This window comes from Ctenopharyngodon idella, chromosome 24 (assembly GCF_019924925.1).
Source record: "Ctenopharyngodon idella isolate HZGC_01 chromosome 24, HZGC01, whole genome shotgun sequence".
Classification (NCBI taxonomy): Eukaryota; Metazoa; Chordata; class Actinopteri; order Cypriniformes; family Xenocyprididae; genus Ctenopharyngodon; species Ctenopharyngodon idella.
In genome coordinates, this window is record NC_067243.1 from 17,802,720 (window position 1) to 17,823,742 (window position 21,023).

General features: G+C 35.9%; 1 protein-coding gene across 10 annotated transcripts in view; it reads right to left on the reverse strand.

The window, feature by feature from the left end:
• Positions 1-21,023, reverse strand: part of cadps2 (Ca++-dependent secretion activator 2) — a 160,604-nt gene that overhangs the window by 28,485 nt on the left and 111,096 nt on the right. For 9 of the 10 annotated variants that reach the window (XM_051884053.1, XM_051884052.1, XM_051884050.1 and 6 more), the window contains exons 13-18: positions 19,635-19,822; positions 9,838-9,939; positions 8,955-9,018; positions 8,721-8,844; positions 6,620-6,723; positions 214-370 (exon numbers count right to left, since the gene is read on the reverse strand). In XM_051884053.1, the coding sequence (XP_051740013.1) occupies positions 214-370; positions 6,620-6,723; positions 8,721-8,844; positions 8,955-9,018; positions 9,838-9,939; positions 19,635-19,822 (739 nt within the window). The remainder of the gene's footprint in view (positions 1-213; positions 371-6,619; positions 6,724-8,720; positions 8,845-8,954; positions 9,019-9,837; positions 9,940-19,634; positions 19,823-21,023) is intronic. The other variant, XM_051884047.1, reaches the window with a different exon arrangement.

The window sequence follows — 21,023 nt, forward strand, 5'->3', positions numbered from 1 at the left end:
ATTTTACAGTTATTGAACTGAAATAAATCTACACTGAACGGACTTTAGCTAAACAATGACACTATTGTCTTTTATTAGAGCTGCTTTACAGCAGAAATAAATTTTGATTGCATCATTGATCATTATTTTTCCATTTATCAGTGTAACACTGCGTTGAAACAATCTGTATTGTATTAAAGCGCTATATAAATGAAGCTGACAAACACTACACACAGTCGGTTCGGAGGAAGTTGTTGAGCAGCTGAAAGAGGGGGAAACTGTCCCAGGAGTCCTGCGGCTGGACGGCCAGGGCTGCGTCCATGTCCACCGTGTAGAGCGACAGGAAGGTCTCGGCATGCTCGCCCATCGCCTCTGGCCACCAGGAGAAGGCCTGCAAAATACAGACACGCATAAATAGGTATATTTGTCTTATTATAGGGTGATTCTTCAATTAGGGACACTTTTGACTTTTTTCAATGTGAAACATTTATCATGTCCTAGAACCAGTTATTTTAGGATCACTGATATTATAGCTTACATTATTTATTTTTATATTTTCTGTTTCCACTATTAAGTTGCTGTTTAAAAAAAAAAAAAAAAAAAAAATGTTATTAGTTTTATTTGATTTAATTTTAGTACTTCAAGTTAAACACAAAAATGAGAAAAGTTGGCAACTTGCTGAAAAAAAAAATAATTTTTTCAGTTTTTAGCAAAACAAGTCTTGGTCTTGTGAAAACAAGAGACAGTCTTTTTATAAAAAAGAGAAAAAATGGATGAAAAAAAAAAAAATCTGTATTGGGGACAGTAATTCTTTACAAAAAACAATCAAATTACACACACACACACACACACACACACACACACACACACAAAACTAAGTAAAAAATAAGTTGCGATCAACTTTTCTTTCCTTATTGTGATGTATATCCGAATGAAATGACTTCTTGAATGAAAAAAAAAAAAAAAAAAAAAAAATGTAGGACGGGACTTGAATTTGTCCATGGGGAATTAATTAGATGGTTGTGGTTTGCTATTGGTCGATCTCATGTGATTGACAGTTTGTGCTGCCCTTGTGTTAGTAAACATATTATCAGAAAAGAGACGTCATTGAAGAAGTATATGCATTCTTTCCTAAAATAATCCCAATGGACATAAAAATTCCCCTAATTAGAAAATAATCACCCATTAATTTGTAAAACGATGGAAATAGGCTACGCCTTCTATACCTGTGCAAACATACAATTCCAAACAATGCCAAAAGGCACAGTGTAACAATAGAGAGTACTTCGATAGTCACAATAAAGTACAATAAAAACATGGAATTACAGCAAGTAGAAGACAAGCAATAAAATGATGAGACCTTGAAAAGAACCACACAAAGATTGTGATAAATACAGAGAGAATGGAAAATTGCTTCCGCGCCTGCATGCTTGGTTTTGTAAAGCTTTATGTTTACATTTTATCTACAGTACATTTTTGAACAAAACCCTAACATTAAAGGGGTCCTTTATTATTATGTTTTTTTTTTACTTTTTTAACTTTAGTTTTTTTTTTTTACTTTAGTTAGTGTGTAATGTTGCTGTTTGAGCATAAACAACATCTGCAAAGTTACGACGCTCAAAGTTTAATGCAAAGGGAGATATTTTCTTTTACAGAAATTGCTTTTTATGGACTACAACAAATGGCTGGTAGGGACTACAACAAACTTCTTCCTGGGTTAGTGACATCACTAACCCTAAAATTTACATAAACCCTGCCCCCGGGAACAAGCAACAGCAAGGGGGCGAGGCCAAGTTGGGCTGCTTTAGAGAAGAGGAAGAGTTGTTGTAGTAGAGTGTTGTTACCATGCCATCATTTTATGCCGGACTGTTTCACAAATGAGGGTCAATTCAACGCTGGATTTGCACAAAAGATTAACATGACGGCACATGCTAGTCGATGAGTTGAATCAACTCCACAGCAACTACATAAATTTATCCACTAACCGTTCAGAAATGTCCAGTTTCATTCTAAAAGTTGTAATTTCTTCCTGAGTCTCTCCATCAGTGTCTGACTCCAGTTTGAACAATGTAAGGCTGAACACCGTTACTGACAATCATCATTTTGGCTGCGTGAGATTCTCCTGCTTTGTTGTTGTTAAAGCTCTGCCCTCTTCTGGAAAGCGGCAGCAGCTCATTTGCATTTAAAGGGACACAAACAAAAACGGTGTGTTTTTGCTCACACCCAAATAGGGGCAAATTTGACAAGCTATAATAAATGATCTGTGGGGTATTTTGAGCTGAAACTTTACAGACAAATTCTGGGGACACCAGAGACTTATATTACATCTTGTAAAATGGGCAAAAAAAGGTTCATCATCAATTGTATCGTAGAGATCACTTTCAAACAAAACAGCTTTCGATTGGTCAATGGTGCAAATTAATTTTTAACCTGATTCAAAATCTGTGGTAAATTTTTCACCCTTGCGCAAAATTCCTGATCATGCGAATTCCTACTGCAATTACTGAATTTTGCAAGCAACCTTTCGCCGAACAATGGTGAATTTGACCACACCTTTACACTAATCAAGGGATCCATGGAATAGGAATCACTTTAGCAATGCCATGGAAACTATTCATAAAATTCCCTATGATTATGAAATGTTTTTTTATATTATGGGAAAAATGGGAAATAACATGTGAACATCAACTTTAATCATTTTATAAATACATCAACACTCTGATTTAAATGTTAAAGTTAACAATTAAATGCACATAAAAATCTAGCATCAAATTCTCTGATTTTTTGAAAACCGTTCCAGGTCTGGAAAAGGGAACTGTACTAGAAAGTAGCAGAATACTGCTATCAAAAAGGCTAAAGATCAAAAAAGGACAATTAGCCATCCACGTGCAGCGGACCAGAGCCCATACATCCTACTGAATTCCCCTGAGAAAAGGGAAAAATTCAGTGCCGTCTTCCTACATTGTGCCGAGCTCCCTATTGTCTGCCAGCATGTGCATTGAAGGCCCTTCTGAAAAGATCCAAGTCCATCAATGCATTTCTCTCTTTGCATTCTTCCACATGGCGGTTCTTGGGGACGTCTGCAGCCAACTTAATTGAGAGCATCAAAGAAAGCCAGTTCATGTTGTCTTGTATTCTTTGCGGCAGCGTACGAGCCAAGAACTTCCCATCCAAAGCGGGCGGCATCGAACGATAGGGATAAAAGTGCAATCAGTCATGGCGAATAATATGTAGTGTAGAGGAGAATGCTGACTTATTGAAGGGTGCTATTGTGTATGGATATCCGAGTGTGTGTGTGTGAGGAGGGGGTGAACGTCACTCTTGTCTGACTAGATGTTTTACAGTCGCTGGCCTTGAGGGAGCTTGTCTTAAGGGCTTTCAGAGGCAGGTTTTGAACAGCATAGAGCTGACAAACATCAAAACGAGTCATTTACTGCTATATCCATTTCAGTCTAAAACATACTCAGAAGCTTCATCACTATTAAAGTTAAAAAGGATACTTAAAGATGGTGCAGAAAGCAAAAGCTTGTATTATCATTTTGTTTGCTGCGTCCATTACAAATTGCACAATTTTTACTTCCTTTTCGGGGTCAGTACGTTTACCTTGGGTTGTTTCGCCAAGTGTATAGTGTAAATGCAGAAATCGGATATGGGTCACCATTAACTCCCTGGGGTCGGTGGTCGCGCCAGCGATACCACCTTGGTTCTTTTTCTTACCAGTGCGAAAGAGACTCAAAATACTCAGTCGATTTTGGACATACATATAAGAGTTATACATCACTCAATATTGTGAAATGTCTTCTTTTATTTGTGTACACTCAGTGTTGTGCTTTTTGCAAAATAAAGAAAACTAACATGATGCGCGATCTGCCATCTCTCTCTGAATGAAGTCCATTCTGATAGTCTTCAAAAGATGAACTGTAACTTAGTGAATACTTATCAACCAAACACGAGACATATGTCCAAAGAAACACTGAAATGTCAGGTTTTAAATAATGTAAGAGCGCGCAGAATTCAAAGGCAAATTCTGAGGCGATCCATGTAAACAGAATCAACGGCGCCCGCTGTCATCAACTCAAAAAAATAAAAACCGCATTAAGTTTAGTCAGATTCATGCACTTTTCATCGTTTTGAGACGCGGTGAGGAATAATGCTGGAAGAATTTACCTCAGAGGAAGAGTGTGACTGGTTTTGGTTTCATTTTGAGGATCAAGCAGAGGATTGTGAATGGTAAGTTCTGTATTCTTAAATCCTTTATTCTAATCGTGATATAGACTAGTGTCTTTGAATCCTGCATGTTCTGTGTATCTCTGTGTGAATGAATGGCGCAGATGCGCTGTTTCGTTTACTACACATAACTTACATTAGTAAACATGCCATATTGGCTTTTCCCAAACTATATTGCTATACTGAGATGAGTGAAATCGACTGTAATAAATACTGAAATAAAATGTGTTGGCAACGTATAATTATATGAAACTTCTTTCAAAAACATTTAAAATTGTAATGTGTCCAATCTTTTGGCCAGTACTGTATATAATTTAAAATATAATAGGCCTATACGAAATTCACATGATATGCAATAATACATGCATGCATGAAGTCAACAAATAGGAATTGGGCATCAAGACCTGCAGTGTAAATGTGGCCTTAGTTCTTACTCTTGTTATAATAGCCACAGTTAGCAATTAGCATAATACACACCCAAACAATCTCCATATAAGGGCTTTCCTCACAATCTCAGCCTTGACTCCATGTTATTTGATGCATTTTTATGCAGAATTGATTTACTGGAAAAAATATTATATATATATATAAATATTTCAGAAACTATTCCAGACTATGCTAAGTCTTATTGTATTATATGAATAATATAAATATTTAACAATATAATAAATATAAAAATAACTACATTTTTTTTAACTTTTTAAAAGAAGTCTCTTATACTCACCAAGGCTGCATTTATTTGATTAAAAAAAAAAAAAACAGGAAAAACAGTAATATTGTGTACAATATTACTGACAAATGTATACAATTTAAAATATTTTAAATTGTAATTTATTTTTTACTATTTTATTATTTCAGCATTACTCCAGTACTCCAGAAATCATCCTAATATGCTGATTTGCTGCTTTCTTATTATTATCAATGTTGAAAACAGTTGCTTAATATGTTTGTGGAAATCGTGATACATTTTTAGGGTTCTTCGAAGAATAGAAAGTTAAAAAAACAGCATTTATTTGAAATAGAAATCTTTTGTAACGTTATAAATGTCTTTACTGTCACTTGTGAACAATGTAATGCATCCTTGCTGAATTAAAGTATTAATTTCTCTCAAAAAAAGAAAGAAAAAAAAATCTTATTGATCCCAAACATTTTTATTTATCTATAATTTATATTAGACTTAGGTAGTTCAAAGAGTTATGGTTAATGGATATAAATTTAGAAAATGCAAAAAATGTGTGAAAATGCTTTAGCACACAAATATGTGTATACACGCAGTTGATAAATGACACCAAATCTGTTTGGTTTGTAAAAGCATGAGTGATGAATAAAAATAAATGAGGTCATCCAGTCTACAACACAAAGAGAAGGTGGCGTGTATTTCTTGCTAATGCTAAATAACACAACACAACAAGAGAGTGAAATATAAGATGAACCTTACCTCTCTTCCCTAAAGCATTACAAACGTAGGAGTGGTAAAGAAAGTAAGTAAGAAAGAAAGAAAGAAAGAAAGAATATCAAATAGACATACACATTCTTATACACGGTGAACATTGATACACTTTCCATGTAAAACACATTTGATTTGACAGTGTTTTACTCCTTGTTTCACTGTACAAACTGAGTGTGAAGTTAATTTCACTAATGTAGATCTGAGCATACCACGCACACACCTTGATGTTTCCTTAGTGACAGCATGTGGGACATTTGTCTTGTTAGGCACAGCCTGCGTTTTGGCATCATTGTCTTTGTCGTCTGTGACAGCTGTTGAAAGCTTGAGGCCTAAAAATAGCCCGGTACGCTGCCAGCAGATGTCTACATCCACATTTTTAGTTAGGAAAATGATCGTTTTTGCTGTCTACGAAGCCTGAACACCTAGCATTGATGAACTTCACTTGATATATGTTTTTTTTTATGTTGATGTGAGAGCGATAGCGGGCGCTGGCCTTGTGCAGATGGGCCGTGGGCGTTGTTTTCCTGTGCCGCTACTATGAGCTGGCATTGGACGGGTAAGCTGTCACTCGCTAACAGCTGTTATGGCAACGTGGTGAAGTAAATGGACAGCAAGACGGTAAATGATCACGAGTCCGCTCTGAAATGATCATGCAATACCTTCTGGAGAAACATGCAAAGCCAAAAGGCCTGATGATAAACAAAGATTGATTCTCTGTCTATGTGACTGTGGTTTTTTTCTGAACCTATGTTGTAAAGGACTGATAGAGACATGACAAGATTGATGGCGAATTCACTATGAACAAAAAGGTGGTGCTGGTGCGGAATATTGCATTTAATATGAGAAACAAGAAAGAAAAAGCATTGATACAGAGGAATAAATGAAGGCTTTCAAAGCAGGAAATAGTCAGGACTTAGACAAAACGCCACCGGTCAAGATCAAGAGATATTCCGCAGGTCCTACCTCAGAGTGATGCTCATCGTTCTGCTGTAACACCTCCATACACAGCTCTCCTAGTCTGATCATGTCCTCCAGTCTTTTCTCTGGAGAAGCCTGGCTGCTATCTGCTGACACACAGACGCCCGAACAGTCACACCAAATGTCTAACACTCCAAACACTTCACACATACTAAAAGTAAGAAATAAAAGCAATAGATCTAAAAGGGCTCAACAATAAGGATTTGGTCAGCTACACTGTAAAAAAGCTGACTGCAGGGTTTGACATTAACACCCGGCAAATGCGGGTGGATTTCAGCAGTGGTGTGTAGCGCAGTCACTCCTAAGTATGTAAAGCACTTTGAGTACCCGGAAAAGCGCTATATAAATGTAAGGAATTATTATTATTATTATTATTATTATTACCCACTGGCGGGTTAAATTTTATATGTAATATACATTTTTCAATTGTAGTCTTTTAAAAAGGCATCTGAAATGATAAACTATGTAGTGTTGTCAAAAATATCGATTTCTCGATATATATCGATACTCTGAAACGCTTCCAATACTCATTTACCGCAGAATAGATACATGATACCAGCTGCGGTTTCTCGCTCTCTCATCTCTCCGACAGCAAATTGTCACACAAACCCGCCTTCCCTCACTCACTTGTTTCATTTGCTCCGGATGAATTGTTGGTGTTAAAGGGCTTGAATTTCGTGGGATTGCACGTATTGTGCATAATTTTACTCATTCCCGCAGATTTTGTGCTCACACTCAATGTGTGCGCACATAAAGCTGCCTCTTAGTACTAACTTGAGTTCTCTTTTGTGCTGCTTATTGAGCTTAAACAGTCAAAAACACATAAAATAATGTCAAAATGATGGTCTTGGCGAGTATTCACATAAACACAGTCAGTTATGCTTTAACTGAACGATGAGAAAGAAAACGCAGTAACAGTATAATGGTCTTAAAGTGACAGCAGCCTAATATACCTACTGCCAAATTACGAGATAATATTAAAAATATCTCTATGGTAGTTTTCCCCCCATGGTATTAATGTCAAAATTGTGGCCAGTGAGCAAAAAAGTTCTCTATCCAAGTTGTCAGTTAATACAACTTCACATTTCAATTTGACTAAACTTCTAAATTTTTAAGGCAGGAAGTACACTTAATTAAGTTGAAACTATTTATATAGTGTACATCAGGGGTGTCAAACTCATTTTAGGTTGAGGGCTGGACAAGAAAAAAATGTAATTACCCTGATGTAATTACCTTTTATTTTAAACCTTAGTGAGCTGACAGTTACATTAATATTAACCATACAGACTACAAATCAATTTGCAAGACAACTAGAAAAACTGCATTTGTTTTTACAGCGAAAAGACTTTATTTAAACAAAAAAAAATATGTGTAGTCATTTGAAATTAGAGGCAACTTGACCCAAACAAAGATGTTACACACATAAGCATGAGCAGTTGTTTTTTATTTAAATTAGATAGTATAATTTCAAGATTTATAGCAAAAAAAAGCAAGGTCTGACTTTAGCTTTGTGAAATGTTACATTAGACACCTGCACAAAACAAAAATAGCAGACGAACTGAATGAAAATGCTGTGCTTATAAATAGGCTACTGCTTTGAATGGAGATAAGAGGGAAAGACAATGCTATCGAAACTTTTCTAAAGACAGTGAGTTCCCTTCAGAGATACATTCATATAATTCAATAATTTATATTTTCCAATTCAATATTTATATTTTTCTTCCTATATTTCACAAACAGTGAGCTCATGCCCTCAATATTTTTTCTGCTGGCGCATTTGTTCTCCTCTTTGCGTCCGTTTGGGGTAATAAAATGTTTTTGTTTTTGAATAGGAAGTTAAAAATAACTGCATACTTTGAAGTATTATAAATGTATTTACTATAACTTTCTGATCAAATTAATGCATTCTTGCTGAATAAAAGTATTCATTTCTTTTAAATGGTAGTGTAATTTTATTGAGCTGGTGCCACTGAAAACATTGGCAGGTGTTCCGCTAGATTTTCTCTTCTCAAATCCAAACTACTGGCTGACAAGTACCAGCAAAAAAATCCTTACTGTTGAGCCCTGAAAAGTATTCTGTAAGAACCTTCAATCTGGGCGTAGTCGGTCAGCTGGGAATAATTAATGAGCGCGGCTTTTTCCAGGCACTTCTGAACTATCTTGCGCATCTCCTCAGGTGGGACTGGTGTGGTGATGTCTTTCATCAGAGCCTAAAGAATGACACTTTCTCTCTCATTTATTACACTTTAAGCACATGCTAGTACACACAAGACATGCATATAAGATGCAAAGCATGCACAGTTAATTGGCGGACACTCACCCTTTCTAGAAGAGAGAGCGTGGCTTTAAGAGCCCCCTCCGGTCGCCCAAAGGGGAAACAGTACCTATGGGCAAGAAGACAAGGGTAAAACTCGAGTGGTAATTAACTGAAGGCATAGAAGAAAGAAGACTGAGCACAAGCTGAAGGAGTCAGTCACAAACCGCTGTTTCTCAGCTATCATGGGACAATAATTGCGTCTTTTAAATAGAGATGTTTTCCAAAGCCTGTTGAGGAGGGACAGGTGTCAGCGTACGTACGGACAATGCTAAATGGGATGAATGAAGACGAAAGAGAAGTGGTTCTCATAAAGGCCTCACACCACAGGTGTGAAAGTCCCCCAGAATGGTTTGTGGGGCAAGAGGCACACTTACCAAGTGACTCAACAAGGTCTAATCAGCTTGGGCTGGGAACCGCACTTAATCCCCGGCACGCCCCACATCGGCCTTGCCCCTGTTTGCTGTCCATTTGCATAATCTGAGATGTTTGTAGCTTTTGTTTGAGTGGTTTTAGTTGGTTATTAGGTTCTGCTGCAACCACAAGACTCAAACCCTCTTTACCAGTGTTTCCAGCACTCTATGGATGGGGAGCAGCAGGAGGTTGGTTTAAAATGGGGAGGGGGTGTGGTATATGAATAAAACCATAATCTGAGATGCTATACAGTGGTTATTAACTGGCTTTTCTTTAGGGACCAGATATTACATTGTTAATACACTGTTATTACATTGTAATTACATGACTATTTAGTTAGTTTTTCCTTGATGTTTTCAACCTTATCAATCCATTAGCTGACAACCATTTTTGTATTTTTTTACAGGCTAGTTATCTTAATTGATGTATGTTATTAAGATTATAGGACAGAAGCAGATGTGGGAGCTTGTCTTACCTGAAATGTGTGATTTGCTTCTCCAATAAAGTCAACAGTCTGCTCCTGATCTCCTCAAACTCCTCCTTCTCCTGTTCTGTAACTGTGCCCATTCCATCCGGTCTGCCAAAACAAGGAGGAAACGTTCAATTTTCTGTTTTATTCTTTACAACACCTGTTCATTCATTGCAAATGCCCTTGGATCCTGTGCTTCAACTTGATAATCAAAAGATTTTTCAAAGATTTTTGTAAGTTTCACAAATGTTCCAGCTGAACTGAACAATGCTTCAGCTCTCAAGGGTTTCGCAATCCAAAACCCTTAAATAAAAGAATATCAAAGTAAATGTATCCTTGGTGAATCACATTAAGGTAATGCAAGAAGGCAAGCAACTGGAAATATCTTAAAAGATCACACATTCTTCAAATAAGTTTATTCAAAATAAAATAAAAAAAATATTTTGAATGAACTTCATTTGAATGTCTAATCTCGTAATTTTGAATACTATTCTTTAAAGAATTTGCAATGTTATATTTATTAATTAATATATGTTTGAATATTGTTCACAATCAAAGATATCAGACTAATAAATAAGAATAAAATAAAATAAAATCAAAAAGACTACCAATGATTAAAATATAGTAGTCAACATTTGAAGTGGATCAAAAAAGTTAATAAAAGTTGTCCTAAGAACTAAGTTGTCCTAAGAAGAAGGTTTTAGGACAACTTTGATGAAAGGTTTTGATTCACTTCAAATGTTGACTACTGTAGATATCAAATCATATTTAATAGATTAGACATTCTTTTCTTTTCTTTTATTTGAATTATATCCTAAACATTCTTTTATATTTATTTTATTTAGGATAAAATTACTTCCAAACATTTACTAATTATTTCAATTCATTAAGTCCCCGATTTAAACTAAATTTGCCTTTTTTAATACCTCGTAACTGCAATAATCAAATGTATCCAGCATATGTTCCTTGCACAATCGCACTTTAAGCACTAAAGTAATCATTCCAAACTTCAGTTTTTAACTGTCGACAATGGGCAGTTTAGTTAGAAGCCATTGTGTCTTGCTATCCAAACCCTCCACACTTTCTGAATGGCACAGCTTAGCGCTGTAGAGAAAGCGGTTTCCTTACACGCAGAGGTAAAGGCAACTTGTAAACCTGCCTGTTCTGCAAATCCCTCTCTCCACTAAATGAAATCCGCCTTTTCTTTTTGACAAGAGCCAGCTAATCCCAAGAGAACACAAAGAGGGAGTGTGAAGAGCGGCAGAAGATGTGTATGCGTGAGCGTGGGGGGGGGGAGTGGGGTGGGGGGGAAGAGAGAGAGATCAGCGCTTACAAATGAAAAGAAAAAAAAAATCTCCTTTTTGCATTATGGTAAAGGCTAAGGAGTGTATAAACTCAACATCGACCCTTTAATCTCAGTGTCTTTGTCTGTCGTACTGTGTAGGCTCATTAGTTCTTAAGGAAGGCCTCTTAGTTTAACTGCTTCTAACAAGAGGCCTGGGAATTGAACTGTTAGCACGAGGGAGAATCACTCTGGTTTATAGTCTATCCTTGTTTGTAGCTCCCAGTACATCACCAAACCTACGACTACCAAAGCCTTACGGCTTCAGTCAGTAATTAAGTCTCTCACAATTCACACATCCTCCCATTGACTTGACTAATGCTAAACGAATCCTTCAAACCTTGAAACACATCCAATTCTACCTTACATAACACAACATTATTAGTGGTGTTTGCTAAGGAAGGCATCACTTTTGCTATCATTATTCAGGGCTCTACATTAAGGACACCCCGCTGGCCGGGGGCCAATGTGAGAGAATTTGGGGCCAGACAATGGAACCGTCACTATATGTCGTGTAGCTTTTTTACCTTGAAACATGTAAACATTTAATTTTCTGTGACATTTAGTTGTAAATTCTGCTTGTCAAATCGTGGACTAACATAGATGAAGTTTTGGTGAAACTGCATGAGTGACACCTCAAGCTTGGTTTAAGAATGAAAATGACAAACTAATCAGTATGTTTTGCTATTTATGCCATTATATAGTGTTTATGAATTTACCTATTTTTGGAGTCTCCTGTATATTATAATACCTATATAATTTCCAGGTATTATTGCAAAACTTTGTATGAATTTGTACATGTTTCTCTGTACATAAAACTAACAATTATAAATATGAAAAAATAGAATAATAAATAATACAAAAATATAATATAATCATTTAATAACATTGGGGTGTGTGTGTGTGTGTGTGTGTGTGTCCTTGATTCTGTTTTATTTACGATAAAACACTGCTGACCGCTTCACCCAACGGTTCTGTGTATCACTACACAACACCCTTAGCAACCACTCTTAGCGACGTAAACTGTTTTTTCTCAGTTGATATTGTTCATTGAAGCTTACTGTATTATGTAGAAGAGTATTGAGAGAAAAAGATTGAGTGAGTGAGTTTATTAGCTGCATTCAGATTTAGCATTTTTTCTTCAGGTCAGTCCTTTGTTCATAATAAAAAATCTGTTTAAATGTCCGATGTATTATCTTGTCCTTTTAACAGTTAAGGGGTTTTCCCATAACTGACAGCACTAGTCAAAGCATTTCTCAGTTGCGTCTTGTTCCGTGTTCACAACAATTCAGTCTTTTCAATGTAAAAGTCTTCGCTACTGACTGACACACTCATAAACACAGTCTTTGCCGCCATCTAATGGCGTAATAATGTAACTTCTGTTGCTGTTCACGGTCAGGGACTATTTTTTTCCGGCGGAAGGAAGACTTTTAGTGAAAGTTTACATCATGAAAGTTGCATTTATACATATTTTTGGCTTTAATATTTGTATTGTGTGGTAACTGTTTATAAAAGCAATAAGGTACTCGAGGCTAGTGCTGTATCATGAATAAGTCACGGCTGAAGGGGTTGCAGGCACTCTGCTTCGCGCTTTTGGGCATTTGAAAGACAAAATTATAAAATAATAAAAAAATAAATAAATGAAATTACAAATTTAAATTCTTAAAAATAAAATGTACTAGTTACAATGAAAAAATGAAACAAACAAAAACCTTGACCTGGGCCAGTAAGCAACCACCTACAGCAACCACAAAGAAAACTAGCAGCCGAGTTGCCAGGTCTGCGTAACAAAACAAGCCCAATGGCCAATCAAAAATAGCCCAAAAGTAGCCCAATGGCCATAACCCAAATATCAAAACTCAAAATATGCCATTCCCATACCTAAAATACTTATTTTACAGTTACTGTTATGCAAAATGAAAACCACCATATTGTATACTGATCACAAAAACTAACATCTAGCACAGTTTTATCAATGGTAGAATATAAAATATTTCAATTACAAGCATTAAATTTATGCAATATGTCAAACCTTTTACAAGCGGGGGGGGGGGGGGGGGGGGGGGGGGGGGGGGGTCAAATATGGACAAATTTTTAAATTAAAGTTTTAACCCAACGGTTGGTTTTGTCCATATTTTACCCAAATTTAGGTTGAAACAACCCAGCATTTTTTTAGAGTGTATACTTACACACGGAATTTGAACACCGACTGTAACAGCCGACTAAACGCGACTGGCTCTGACTGGACGCGTTTGAGCGCGATAAGTCATAAGTATCAATTTACATTCATAATCGGCCTTACAATCGTTAAGTGTGTGCATGGCTTAAAAGTAGCCCGATTCCACAGGAAAACCACAGACTTGGCAACCCTGACTGGCAATGGATTTTAAATAGACAAGCACCATTCACATTTTCTTTAGAAAATTTAAAAATGTAGGTTGTACTTATTATTCTAAGTTGCTTGGTATGAATGTGTCTACAAAACCATAAATATAACAGTAAGATGTATACAGTAAGTACACAATCACAACAAGCTCTAAGATAGTTCATTGGAGGTGAAGGAACACAAATATGCAAAAAAATGTGTTCTTACCCTCCACCTCACGCAGCGCTGCCTCAAGCTTGGCAGTCCTAATGGGAGCGGGTGCAGTGTGCCGGCCTGTTGGGGGGCCGACTTATTGTTTGCGACTGATGAAGCGAGTGTGTTTGAGACGAGTGAAACGTTGACCCGTCCGGGGCCAGTCAACGAGGGTTAAGCAGCAGCGGGAGTCTTGGGAAAGACTGGCCGTGCCAACATGTCCAGTAAGTTGGTTGTGAGGTTCAGAGCTGTGCGTTTGCAAGGGTTGTGTCTTGGCTACTAGGGCTGCACAATTTAAATGGAATGGAAAAAAGAAATGGAAACTACACGCTCCATCCTCTATGACAGATGGGTTGGTGTATACCGATCATATCAAGATCCCATGGACAAGACAGAAGTGACAATCCAAAGGGTGACGATCTGGATGTATGTCATGTTTACAGTGAGTAACTGAGTGTGCCGACTGGTAAATACTCTTGTCACATGGGGCAGCCAAGCATGATGGACAGGCGAGAGAGGGGAGAAAGACTGACAGGTGAGAAAGAGGTTAGCTTGTGATTACTGTCACTCTCGTCGCTGTCAGTACGCCCTCGCGAGTTCATCTCACACATAAAGCCGCACCTGTCCATTTCCTCTCGCGTACTTGCTTCTAAGTCTTAAGCCTCGTCGAGCCCAGGGTGCATCTGTCAGTCAAACGCAGGCGACTCCGACTGAAATGTGCCACGAGGATGTCTGCACTGACAAACATGTCTGAAAGGAGTCTCGGTTAACACAACCTTCATAAGCCATATCATCGTCACCTAAAATCTAACTCTGAAGAAGAATTTACAGAATCAATGGTTTAGTTTCACATCACAATTGAGCACAGCTCGGTTCTCCGAGTAAAAATTTCAGTCCATTTTCTTCATATAAACTGGTTATGAATAATATTTGATAAAAATGATCTTCAGTAGATGCCACGAGTCAGTTTGATTTCGACTTTCAAAATGACGTTTATTAGCAAACTTCACTACCCATAATTCTGAAGAGATATCCACCAATCAGAGAAGTTGCTGTTACTACAGAAACTGAAATGATGGCAAAAGAGCTTTTAAAAATGTAAAAAAATATCCATATTTAAATAAGTTATGAAGTCGAATATCGAGCTTCCACCAGACCACCTCCTGTATTCAACGTACGCAGAAAGTGTAAACCTCTTGCAGTTCACAAAGTTTACGCTACGTCATGCGCCTTCACTATTAAACTTATGGAAAAAGTGTAATTGACGCAACGCCAATTTACACTTTCTTCGTAACTTGCATAGAGATGGCGGTCTGGCGGAAGTTCGATATTCAACTTCATAACTTGTTTAAATATGGATATTTTTTTTTTACATTTTTTAAAGGCTCTTTTGCCATCATTTCTGTTTCTGTAGTAACAGCAACTTCTCTGATTGGTGGATATCTCTTCAGAATTATGTGTAGTGAAGTTTGCTAATAAACGTCATTTTGAAAGTCGAAATCAACTCATGGCATCTACTGAAGCATATATCATTTTTATCATATATTATTCATAACCAGATTATATAAAGAAAATGGACTGGATATTTTGGATAAATAGATATTTTTTTATACAAACGCATCGCTTCAGAAGGCCTTTATTAACACTTCAGAGCCGTGTGGAGTACACGTTTATGATGGTTGGATGTGGATGGAAGCACTTTCTTCAGCCCATACTCATTAATCCCTATCACTGCCATTATAAAGCTCGGATGCGTCAGGGTATTTATTAATATTTCTCCGATTGTCTTCGTCAGAAACAAGAAAGTCATATATACCTAGGATGGCTTGAGGGTGAGTAAAGCTTGGGCTAATTTTCATTTCAAAGTGAACCAATCCTTGAAACAAGTGGTCCACAACTGCGTAGCTAAATGATACTCTGCAAATTAGTGCCTGGCAAAAAAAAAAAAAAAAAATTCTTTAAACATGTAAATATTTCCATCATTAATGATTTATCTCATCCCCCAGCGACAATTAATTGGAATGATATTTTTTATTACTTGGCCTGCCCGACTCACAGATTATCCGCAGTGTCCACGGATATAACCACAATCCGCGCATCACTAACACATGGCTTACAACTCTTTATTGATCTTGTTTTTTTTTTGTTTTTGTTTTTAAATCCCTACGGGGAAAATGAATTCCCGGACCCAAGACTGCAGAAAAAGTGTGTGGTCTCTGTTGTGCTCTATTAGAGTTGGTGAGTGCAAGCTCAGAAGTGAAGATAAAGATGGCAACAATCTTCACAGGTTTTAAACTGCACACTCACCGCAAGAAAGGCTGCACTGTCACTACCTTGAGTTATTGACAGATGCATTAGATCAGTTGAGCGTATGCATTTTCATCTGAAGATGAGAGGTTATCTGGACCAGGGTTAAGGCTATTGTTATTTTCTAGCTGTGCACAATTTGAAAAGCCTTGAAGCTCTTCATATTAGATTAAAACGATTTAATTTGCGGACTTTAGCATTACGTTTCACCCGTTTTTACCTTAGCTGTGCTGCCATTCTGGGGTGCAGACGAATAAGACGCAATGATGAAATGTGATGTGATGCTTATCTGAAGTCATTTTTGCTTATTGGTATGGTTGAATTGGATCATCGAAGGTCAGCAGCAAAGAAATTGAGTAAATGACTGCTTACGTTTAGTACAGAACCACTATAACCATCACGTTTACACACAACGCCTCTGCACTTAAGATTTCTCTCAACGTGGGGACAGGAGAGCTGTCAGTCAATACATGGGGAAACTAAGTAACTTGCATTATATGAATTATTGCATTATATTTTGTTGGAAATACATAAGTAATGCGTTACTATACTAGTTACTTGAAAAAGTAATCTGATTACGTAACTCACATTACTTGTAATGTGTGACCCCAACAGTCCTGGTCAGAATTATCATCCATCAGGACAATGATCCAAAACAAACATCAAAATCAACACAAAAATGTGTCACAGAGCACAAAATGAAGGATCTGAATCTAAAGGATCTGGAGAGATTCTTTATGGAAGAATGGCCTCTGATCTCCAAACTCATCAGGAATTATAGAAGAAGACTCGGAGCTGTTATCTTGGCAAAAGAAGGTTGCAAAAAGTATTGAACAAAAGGGTGTCATTAATTGTGGCCAACGTGTATTAGAGAAAAACACTTATTTCATAATGAGTTTCCCCCCTCATTTTCAATTCATTTACTTCAATGAAAGATATGATTTTTGTGAAATTTTTGAATAAAAGATCAAAGGCATTAACAATGCAGATTTATTTCCACAGGCTTCTTTGTTCATATTTACTTAATGTGCCAATAATTCAAAACCACGACTGTATATATATTTTTTAGCTATTGCTGCAAATTTTCTTTGTAAAGAAATTAACAAATTTTGTTGTAGAATAATAAATAATATAAAATTAAATAAATGACACACAAGTATAATTTATTTATATAAATATTTAATAAATACTATATTATATTGCAAATTGTCTTTGTAAAGAAAACTATATATTTGTGTATATAAATATTAAAAAAATTAAATAAATATTTAAAATAATTAAATTAATATAATAATAAAATAATATATATTTTTATAAATATATATATTATATATATACCAGTAACTAATATAGTGTGTGTGTGTGTGTGTGTGTACATATATATATATATATATATAAAATAAATAAATATATTAGTTATTGGTAAATATATTGATATTGGTAAATATATAAAATTATATATATATGTATATATATTAAAGATTGCATAAAAATCGCAGAGATACTTGCCACATCAGTGAATTTATGTTGTCATAAATTGACATATAAAGAAAGCATATTGAATTATGGCCATGGGTCAAAAGTAGTGGCAGCACAAAAATGACTGGATATCATGCATCAAAGAGCTTATTTTTTTTATTTATATATATATATATATATATATATATATATATATATATATATATTCCCATGAACACTCTCTACAAGCGGCTTCACGGCTGAACTGTCATTATTCAAATGACACCCCCCTCCAATAAAAAGCTACTCATGGCAATTTTCCTTATTTGTAACTGGTGATTATCTAGAGAGGCTAATCATTACTGTTCCTAATTGACTAAATTAGCCATCAAAGAAAAGGAGCACATCCGTGTGTATTTAACTTCTAATAAGTCAATTGACGGGTGATTCAAGGTAAGTGGAAAGCCAACAGCTTTCAGTATACACGAACACAAAGGACTTCGCCAACAAGTGGACAAGCGACATTGCTCATACCACGAGCTGCATTCAGTCCTCTTACCGCAAACGCAAGCATATTTGAGTCTTTAAGTAATGTCAAACCATCAATAATTCACATAATCAATTACAGAAAACAAGCCTGTATAAAATTGTGATCCTCAGAGGCCTTATCAAAGAAAAATTATTAAAATGTAGAAGCAGCACAAATGGACTCTGTAATTACGGTTTAATTGCTTTGCGTTTTGAGATAATAGAGAGCCATTAATTAATTTGCCAAGCAGACGCTCTCAGTCTCTCTTTGAGTGATGCTGAACATGGCTGCCATGCTGAGCGCCTCCCGAGTGATTAAAGTATTTCTTGTCTTCTCGTTGCTTTTGTATGCCCACCCATTATGTGCGGACAAAAGCCATTCTGAGTGTGTGTTTTTTTTTTCTTTTTGTGATCTATCAAACATGTGGCACTTCTCATTTGTCCAACACAAATGAAATCCTTGATTTCAAACACTTAATACGTGAGAATTCAAAATGTACAACCTCCAGGGTAACCAAATGTTCCTTGCTGTTTGAAAGGGCTACAGAGCATTGTTAAAGTGCTTGTTTTTATATAGAAATTAGAACAGACCATTTTCAGCATGTTGTCAGTTTTATTTTATTTTATTTTTTTTACTTTCCCCATAACAATGAACAAATATGAAATATCACCATTAATAAAATGTATAAAAGTAAAATGATTATATGCAAATAAAAAAAATCTACTATCCAATCTGAAATGTAATTGTCTGTGACATATATACTATATATGTTAGGACTGTCAATTTAATGCGTTCTTTTAAAATAACACATTAAAATGATAAACGCATGTAAGGTACCCGCCCCAGACCTACGTTGATCATCTTGCATTACATATTACATTTGCGGAACATAAAAGAAGATATTTTGAAGAATGTTGGTAACCAAACTGTTTTGGTTACTACTGACTTCCATTGTATGAACATTGACATACAACGAGACATTTCTCAAATTAAATTCTTTTATGTTCCACAGAAGAAAAAGTCATATAGGAAGTCACAGCTCACTCTGTGTCCTCCGCTATATGTCTTTTGTCCATAGAAATGGATTATTTACTATTGTAAAATGATGTAACTGGCTGATGGTTTCCGAGCAAAGCGTGCAGACGCGACAATAATCGATAATCAAATTCGTTGTCGAATTAGATTTTCATCATCGATAATAACTGATTTTATCGATTTGTTGTTGCAGCCTTAATATATATACATACACTATATATATATATATATATATATATATATATATATATATATATATATATATATATATATATATATATATATATATATATATATATACACACACACACACATACATACATACATACATACAATTACACTTTAAATTCATTAATTTTATTAAAATTCAGATGGACTTCAGCCTTCCTGTAGCTCATGGCACTAACATGGTCATGGTCAAGTGAAAGCAAGAACTGATAACAAAAATCTATACCTTGTAAGACAATTTGGATAAAATTATCTGCCAAACGCATAAATGTAAATGTAATGTAAATGCAAAATTTGCACAAAATAACAAAAACATATTCTAATACCTGTTTCCGTGGACATGTGAGGCACAGAAGGCATAGCTGTAATGCAGGAGGGTGGGATCCACCAAGGCGTTGTTATCCGAGAAATCCATAAGGTCTTTCAGGTAGCAGAGGTGACGATGGCAGCCCCTCACCCCGTATCGAGCGCAGTACTCATCCAGAACAAACACCTGGCCGGGGCTGAACCAACCCTGTAAACACAACAACAATTAAGACAACGTACATGATCAGAATAAAACACATTTACTATGAGCATGAAATAAGCTGATCTCAGCCATTCCTGACCAGAGTACAATCTTTTTTTTTTTTTTTTAGCCAAATGTTTCAGAAATGTTTATCCATAACATAACATAACATAAAATAACATAACAGACAGTAAAGACACAGATTTCTATGTCAAATAAATGCTGTACGTGATGTGAAAAAGAATCCTGAAAAACCTATTATTATGGTTTCAACAAAAATATTAGTCAACAAAAACTGTTTTCAACAATTATTATAATAAGAACCGTTACTATTTGAGTACCAATAATAATTGAGCACTAAATCATCATAAATATATCTTAGAGCGCTCAAAATTTAATGCAATTAACGCAGGATCCGTTTTTTCTGTCATCATAATTTGACTAGCATTACGTTATATGATCACGCTCTTATTCACGCAAATGCTTTTAAACTATTCAAGTGCCACAAGACAAATAAGAACACGCTGTCTTGAATGTCGTGTCTGTGTGACACACACATGACTCGTGTGCACAGAAAGATGCACCAGTATCGAGTTCTCTTTTGCGCTTGAACAAACAATAACACAAAGAATTATGCCAAAATGGCCATTTTGTTGAGTATCCTCATAAGAGCAGTCTTAAATGAACTTAAAGAGTTGTGAGAAAATGAAATGTGTGTCTGATCTGCATCATGTTCGGCAGCGGCAGGTCTTAAAGTGACGGCAGCCTAATAAACAAGTTGTTGTGATGTCTGTCATTAGTGTTAATCAAAGAACAAAGGTAATAGAGAAAATTGTAGCTTTTATAAGGATTAATCTATATTTAATTTATAATTTATGCAGTGAAGACTGTAAAGTCTTTGATAACTTTATTCAATTTCTGTATATTTCCTAGCTGTTAGACAGTTAGGAGGGCCACAGGTAAATATGACATTTAGTATAATGGGTTTATGTGAAGATTGTTTTAAGTTCACTTAAATTAAAAGTTATTTTTTTAAAGCCTAATAAACACTGAAATTCATAGCTTTCAGATCTCACCCCCCATTGACTATAGTGTTTATTTTTCCTATTATGGTAGTAGATGGGGGGTGATATCTGCTTGGTTACTGACATTCTTCCAAATATCTTCCTTCGTGTTCAGCAGAACAAAGAAATTCATACAGACTTGT